Here is a 7361-nt window from a genome sequence, read left to right on the forward strand (position 1 = left end):
CTCCCCAATTACCTGTTTTTTCTCCTCTCCCTGTACCCTTTCCTCTGCCTTTTCTTCATCCGTTTCCCCATTTTGCTTTTCCTCTATCGTCTCTGTTTCTGCATTTTTCTCACCGTCGTTCAGTTTGTCAACTCCGTCCTCTGTGACTCTCTGTTCCGTTTGTGGAGACACATATTCCATCGGTGTAACGCCCTTGTCAGACGAGATAGATCCTTTCACCTCCTCTGATGCCTTTTCACTTTGAATTTCTCGACTTATCACATCAGAATGCAACAGCACAAACTCATGAGAGGCTGAGCCGCTCTCAGTAGACTCAACTTCTTGCTCACCCTCTACCTCGCCATAGCGCGTTTCCGTTGAGTTCATGTCAATCACAGCAGGCCTATCGATGTACGTTTCAGCCTCTTTAGTGCTCCCATCATCAGTTACACCATGTGTGATTTCCTCGTCCTCATCTGTCTGCTCTTTTACCTCTTCCTCAACCTCGACTGTTGTGGTGTCTGAATGCAAATTCAAAGAAAGTGACCCAGATTGTGTCAAAATATCCAGGTCAGTGTTGCTTGCAGTGACATCCTCTGACTCCCCGCGGCTGTCATTTTCTACAGATGTGGGTCCCTGATGTTCATCGTACTCTGTTTCTGCAATTCTGTCCTTGTCTGTCGAGGAATACGTTTCATCTCCAGCCTGTGACTTTTCCTCTATGTCCTGAGGAGAACTGTGTTTTTGATCAACTATGGATGCAGGATTGCTGTCATCTGAAGGCTTAATATTATCACTGCTAATGTCTTCAGCCAACGCTAAGGCTGCTTTTGTCTCAGGCTGTGACACGTACTCCTGTGTCTCTTCTCTCTGTGTTTGACTGGTCTCGACATTCTTAATCTCAATCACCTCTAAGGCCTTAAAGTCACTCTCTGCACTTTCATCATCTACACTCTCCTCTTTCCTGTATCCTAAAATGTTTCCAAACCCCAACCAAGCACTAGATGATGTTTGCTCCTCCTCGACCGTCTCCTCCGCCTCTGTTTCAGCTGCTGTCTCAGGTCGTGACTCCTCATTGGTCACACCAAATCCCAGTGTGTGTGATAACCTGTTCCCCAGCCAACCCAGAGTTGGCATGTCTTTCGTCTCTTCTTCGTGTAAATGGCTGCCCTCAAGGTCCAGAGACATCCGTCTGCTTTTGAATATTACTACATTTTCATCCTTCATTTCGCTTTTGGCATCTTGCTCAGTTTCTGCAGAACCAATTTCTGCCTCGCCTCTTAAGCCAAGCCACCCAGTCATGCTTGAAGTGAAAGAATCAGTACCATCTGCTCCACTTTTCACAGCGTCATTAGCTTTCACTTCCGCGCCAAACCCCAGCCATCCCGACATAGACGAAGTTAAAGTTTCGGCTTTTGTCTCTTGTCTCTCGTCATTGTTATCCGTCTCTTGTTCAGCCAAACTGACAGATTCTTCCTGTCTTTCAGAACCTAACCATCCGGCCACTGGATTAGTGAGCCAGGAAGAGGAGGGAGACCCACCTTGTTCATTTAGAGCCGCAGGATTGCTGTGCCCTTCCATGCGAGACCCAGCAGCAGCAGCAGCATCATCACCGCCAGGGTTTTTGGTTTCATCTCCTCCTAGTGCTGTGTCGTCAGTTTGTTGTGCCGAAACTTGGAATGATGGAGGACTTTCAGCATGCGTGTCTTCGGCGTTCGGTTGTGTGTCCTGGATTTGTATTTTCTGGTCCTCACTTTCATCACTAAAGTCAACAGGATGGCCAAGCTCATCCATACAGAAGAAATCAGATTGCTGAATAAAGACAGAACAACGTTGTTGTTAAATAATGAAGGGAATAAAACAGTATTGCAGCAACAGATTAGTGTGTACTACTCTCACATATCTTGGAGAATACATTTTAATTTAGTCTCAGTATATAACAGGGTGTGTTATGCTCACTGATTATTTAAAAAAAAATAATAATAATTACCTGTGTATTCACTACTTTCTCTGTAGATGCATAAACCTGCTCCTCTTGCACTGCATCTTTTGGGAAATAACCAAACTGTTTGTCGATCTGAAATTGAAAAAAGTGAAACAAAAGCAATGAGTGCACAATCGTAATTCACGTTTTCACTTCTATTTAAATGCAGCCAACACAATATTATGAACGCACATAAGCTGCAGTGAGAACTATTGGAATTAAAATACATAAAAATGCTGTGAGGACACTCAGCCACTGCATGTACGTTTGGAAAAAATGGCGAACAAACCCTTACAGGAAATATGCAGGCAATATGTCCACAATGATACAGTCACTCAAGACAAGGTGTTAAGTGATTTAAGAGCGTGGTTAATGCATCAGTGTTCAGGAATTACTGCCGTGTGAGGAATGCATTTTGTGGGTCATCATTTTGTCGTAATCAGTAATTAAATTTGTCTGCGAAAAGTTCACATGCTCGAGACAACTCCTCTGATCAGTGCCATGGTTAACTACCTGTATTATAATCAAGAGTAATCAATTTAAAGCTATATATTATATATATGTGACTCTTAAATATAAACAAATGCCTGAGTTCACACAATGCTGATTAAGCCAATCAGCTCAACACGACTCTTTCAGTATGACAATGTTTTGTTGACACCGAGTGATGCACGGGACATCATGACTGACGGAGGGACAAGTGAGATCGTGAGATAACAGTGCTGAAAGAGAATGGTGTTCCTTCAGATAGCTCTATGGGCTCATGTGGATTAAGTGGGGGCACTGACGACAATTATTTGACTTGAGAAGACCTGAGATTTTAAAGGACAGAACAGACATACAGTGCCTGCCCAGAGGTCGTCCCTTCTTCCAGCCAGTTTGTGGTAAACAAAGATGCTGTCTCCCCGTCTGAAGCTCAAGAAACGGCAGTCCTCGCCGCGATGATCCCTGATGGCCTGCACCCTGCTCACCAGACCTACACACACACACACACACACACACACACACACACACACACAAAAACTAGACACAGAATCACGTGAACTGGGATTATATGAGCAGCTTTAGGACTTACTTTCACATTCAGAGTCTCCACAGATCTTGTAGTCGGACAACAGTCCCACAGTTGTGTGAGGAACACACACTATGCTTGTAATCCACAGGAACCTGTAAACCTGAAAAACAGCCATTCCTGGTGTTCTAACAGGAGTGTTTCAGAAGAAAATATCCATAGTGAGGCTATATAAGTTCACCTAGTAGGGCTAAATAAGTTCAGCTCGTAGTGCTGGCAGATGGACATTGCCTCTCAACTGTTGCTGTCATGAAGACTCAATGGTAACCGACAACGCCGAGATTAGATATAAGGTCAGCATTAGGATAATCATTAACATCCAAGGACCTGATTTCAGTACGGTGATGTCATCAGTGTTGAAATGAACATTTCCTTTATCATTTTAATGTGATATGAATCAGCAAATGTGACGACCCGTAAAAAGTTTCGGTCAACTAAAAACAGAGTCTCACTATGGGACACCGAACACTGTCGAGCCAGCACCTGTGCTGATTTGAGTCTATTCCACGTATTACGGTAATGGTATGTAAGAACTGATTTCACAATAAAAGCACATTCATTCTATTAATTGGTTAGATTGTAGTTCAGGCTATTAATAAGAATTCTGCATGGAAAAAGTCAACCTTGAAAAAGAAAATAACTGAAAATATAAAGAATACATTATAAAATATATATATATATATTTTTTTTAAATCAACAATAACTGGGATATTCAGCTTAGATGCAACATGAACTTGTGTAGAAGATTCACCACCACACCAGCAGAGGGCACACTAGACTAAACTGTCACTGCAACTCAGGAGAAACTGCAGAATAATGACAAGAATGCTAAGATTTTATTCATGCGAGTATATTTTATAAAACAAGACATGTGAAAGCGAAAGAGACCCATGACCCACTAACATCCTGATTATTGTTAAGATTCATGTTCAGGATTTAAGGTGCTGAGTAAAATGAAATCCCACAGTATGACAAAAACGTCAACATACATTTTCAAATACGGCCTTGGTGCTACTCTCGAAAACAAAATTACACAATCATGCACAATATGGAACACATATGCTGGTTTTTTCTATTTAGAAAATTCTGGATGCGTTGTACAATCCAAGTTTTACACCCATATTAAAGAAAAAAACTGATTGTTGTTCTAAAACTTAACTATCTTATCAGCAAAAAACGTATAAAGAATAACAAGAAAACAAGCTATTAATGTAAAAAAATGTCTTGTTTTGCCCACCGTCAACATAATGCATGTGGTGAGAGCCCCACCTCACAGTCTTCCTGCTGTGAGTTGGTGTTAACCACCACGCTGTGCCACAGACATATGATTATAATCGCTAATGCTTATTCATTTATTACTGTGATTACATTTTGCATATTGTCAAATTGATAAGAAATCACACACACACACACACACACACACACACACACACACACACACACACGCACACACACGCACACACACGCACACACACACGCACACATGCACGCACGCACACACACACACTCACAAAAATAGCCATAAATCAATTCTTGTTAGGTCCTGCACTTTTTTAATAATGTTTAAATGTTAAAGGGTTTCTATTCTTCTTTGTATTTGTATTTTTATTTATTTATTTTTAGTTTTGGACTAAGTGATCTTCTTTACCTATAGGTTCTGATATTTGGACTTCTGAAGGTGAATGTTTCACTCTGTTAGATATTACTTGTGTTGACTCCTGTCCTTATGACTCTCATCTGTGTTTTGTCAGGTTTTCGTCTTGTGTATAGGATCTCATTTGATTTGTGCACTCGATATTTTGCTATATTTGGACTTTTGTTTCAAACTTTTGCCTTTATTTCAGTATATTTCACACATGTTATCTGGTCTCTACCTACTGTACAGACAGCTAATCAAAGGAACAACTTGAGTTTGAGCATTTCTAATGAATCCTTGAGAAGACTGCACCTTCACGCACTGAATGATGACATATTGTTATTGCCATCTGAGGACTTCAAGGAGATGCAAACATCAGATGTTCCACGTGATGACCGGGCAGCAGGGTAGATGTACTTTTTGCTAATGCACCACAGATCCAGCATGATTTGATGGAAGTGGCTCCTGAACTTCTCCCCAATGAAAGCATAGAGGATGGGATTGAGGCAGCAGTGGAGGTAGGCGATGCCCCTGGAGAAGGCCAGAACTCGAACTTTAATCATCTCTGCCTTGCAGCTCCTCTCCTTGAACAGAGACATGGTGTGATTCATCAGCGCCACATTGTAGGGAAGGTGGCACACGATGAAAACCGCGACAACTGCCATAACGACACGGACAGCCTTGTGCTTCTTCTGGCTGCTCTGCGATCTCAGCAAGGTGCATATGATGCTGAAGTAGCAAAACATCATCACCACCAGAGGCAGCAGGAAGCCGATTGACATCTGAAGGCTGGGAACCAGCAACTTAATCAGGCGAGCCGTTTCATCCTCGTTGAAAGACAGCTGACACGTCACAGTGTTAGCCCCGAGATTTGGCCCTTCAGAAGGCTTGGTGTAGATGAACGTGGGCAGAGTTAAAACCACTGCGAACACCCAAACAGCGGAGCAGATAAGGCGGCCGTACGTTAGAGTGCGTGAGCGAGTCCCAAAGAACCTCCTGGCCTGAACGATAGCGATGTAGCGATCACCGCTAACGCACCCGAGCAGGAGCATGCCACTGTAGAGGTTGATGCTGTAGGCCGCACTCAGGATCTTGCAAGACACAAGACCCATTGACCAGTTGTGCTGCTCATTGTATATGATGAACGGCAGGGCCAACACAAAGATCAGGTCAGCCACGGCCATGTTGAAGAGGTAGACATCCGTCATCGTCTTGGTTCTCTTGTAGGACATGTAAGTGAGGATTACGAGAGTGTTGCCGATCAGGCCAAAGGCACAGGTGATGGACTGGGTATACGTTTGGGTCATGATCTCCACGGGGCCAAGTTCCAGGTTGCAGAGTTCTGCATCTACTTCTGTGTCGTTATAGTCATAGTCTGAAGATGTCCTGTTGTCATAGTCTGGAGTTGTCGATTCCATGTTTAGAAATCTGGAGAAGAAAAGACGACCGTTAATTTATTTCAGTCTATATCCAGGTTCATAAACACATATTAGAGGATATTATGTCTAGTTTGTTGGATTAAATCACACGTGTCAAACTCTAGGCCCGGGGGCCAGATGCGGCCCGCCACATCATTTTATGTGGCCCGCGAAGTCTATGCTGCTTTAAGGCGTGTGTTGACCATAAACTACATTTCCCACAATGCATGGTGATTGTGTTACCCGTGAAGTGACGGCATCCCACCACTAGTTTGCAGTGTATCATATGCATCATGCGACAAATGAAATTGAGATTTAAATATCCACTCATGATCCCAAAATGTCCAGGAAGAGACAGATTGATGCAGATGGAAGGCAGTTTCAAAAAAGATGGGAAGGCGAATACATGTTTGTGTTTCAAGGAGAAAAAACGGTATGTCTTTTGTGTTATGCGGCGGTGTCGGTCGTCAAAGAGTACAATCTACGTCAGCATTTTGACACCAAACAACGAGCCAGGTATGCCAAAGTTAGCCTTCAAAGAAAACAACAAATTGTCAAAGAATTAAAAGGCAAACTGTGATCACAGCAGAACGTGTTCACAAAAGCCATAACCAAAAACGTTGCGGCAGTGAAAGCTAGCTTTATTGTGGCTGAAGAAACCCCCAGGCTTCAAAGTCTTTTTCTGAGTGTGCGTTCGCATTTAGTGACATTTATTCTGTCTTACAGTTACATCTACCATTATGCTGATGAGGCCCTCAGTGAAAATGAGTTTGACACCCCTGGATTAGATGTACAAAGCATGTACAAGCCTATTCGTGTGGCACATCATTTTGACAGTCTAGTGCAAAGCCAACAGCCCACAGACAGTAGACGGGGGCAAATTCAGATTATATCTTTTGTCTGTTTTTGTCAGAAAAAAAGGACTGGCATCCTACTTTGTCTTCCTCTGGTTGAGAATGACCTGATTTCAGCTCTCATTAAGCGTAGAGCATCAAAGTGTGTGCAGGTGTTTGCAGCGTGTGCTTTCATTGATCGCACGAGCTGATAAGATCCTTATCTGCGAGGATCTGAGACGAAGCGCTGAGTGGTGAGTCAGCGGAAAGGTTACTGTCACACGGTACCATGTGTGGAAAAAAAACGGGGCTTGCTGTTGTTCAAATGTATAACAATATCAGTAAAAAAAACAAGCAAACGATTTGTGGTATAAAATGTATGTGTGTAAATCGAGAACATTATACGTGATGAATATAAAATGACACAAATCCACATCAC

General features: G+C 42.7%; 1 protein-coding gene across 1 annotated transcript; it reads right to left on the minus strand.

Annotated features, from left to right (window-relative positions):
* Window positions 1-4985: 4985 nt before the first annotated feature.
* On the minus strand, window positions 4986-6089 carry ccr6b (chemokine (C-C motif) receptor 6b; the record flags this gene model as incomplete). The annotated part of the gene is made up of 1 exon (XM_083908036.1): window positions 4986-6089. One exon carries the CDS (start codon window positions 6087-6089, stop codon window positions 4986-4988), a length of 1104 nt encoding a protein of 367 aa, XP_083764162.1.
* Window positions 6090-7361: the final 1272 nt, after the last annotated feature.

This window comes from Microchirus variegatus (assembly GCF_963457635.1).
Source record: "Microchirus variegatus genome assembly, chromosome: 21".
NCBI lineage: Eukaryota > Metazoa > Chordata > Actinopteri > Pleuronectiformes > Soleidae > Microchirus > Microchirus variegatus.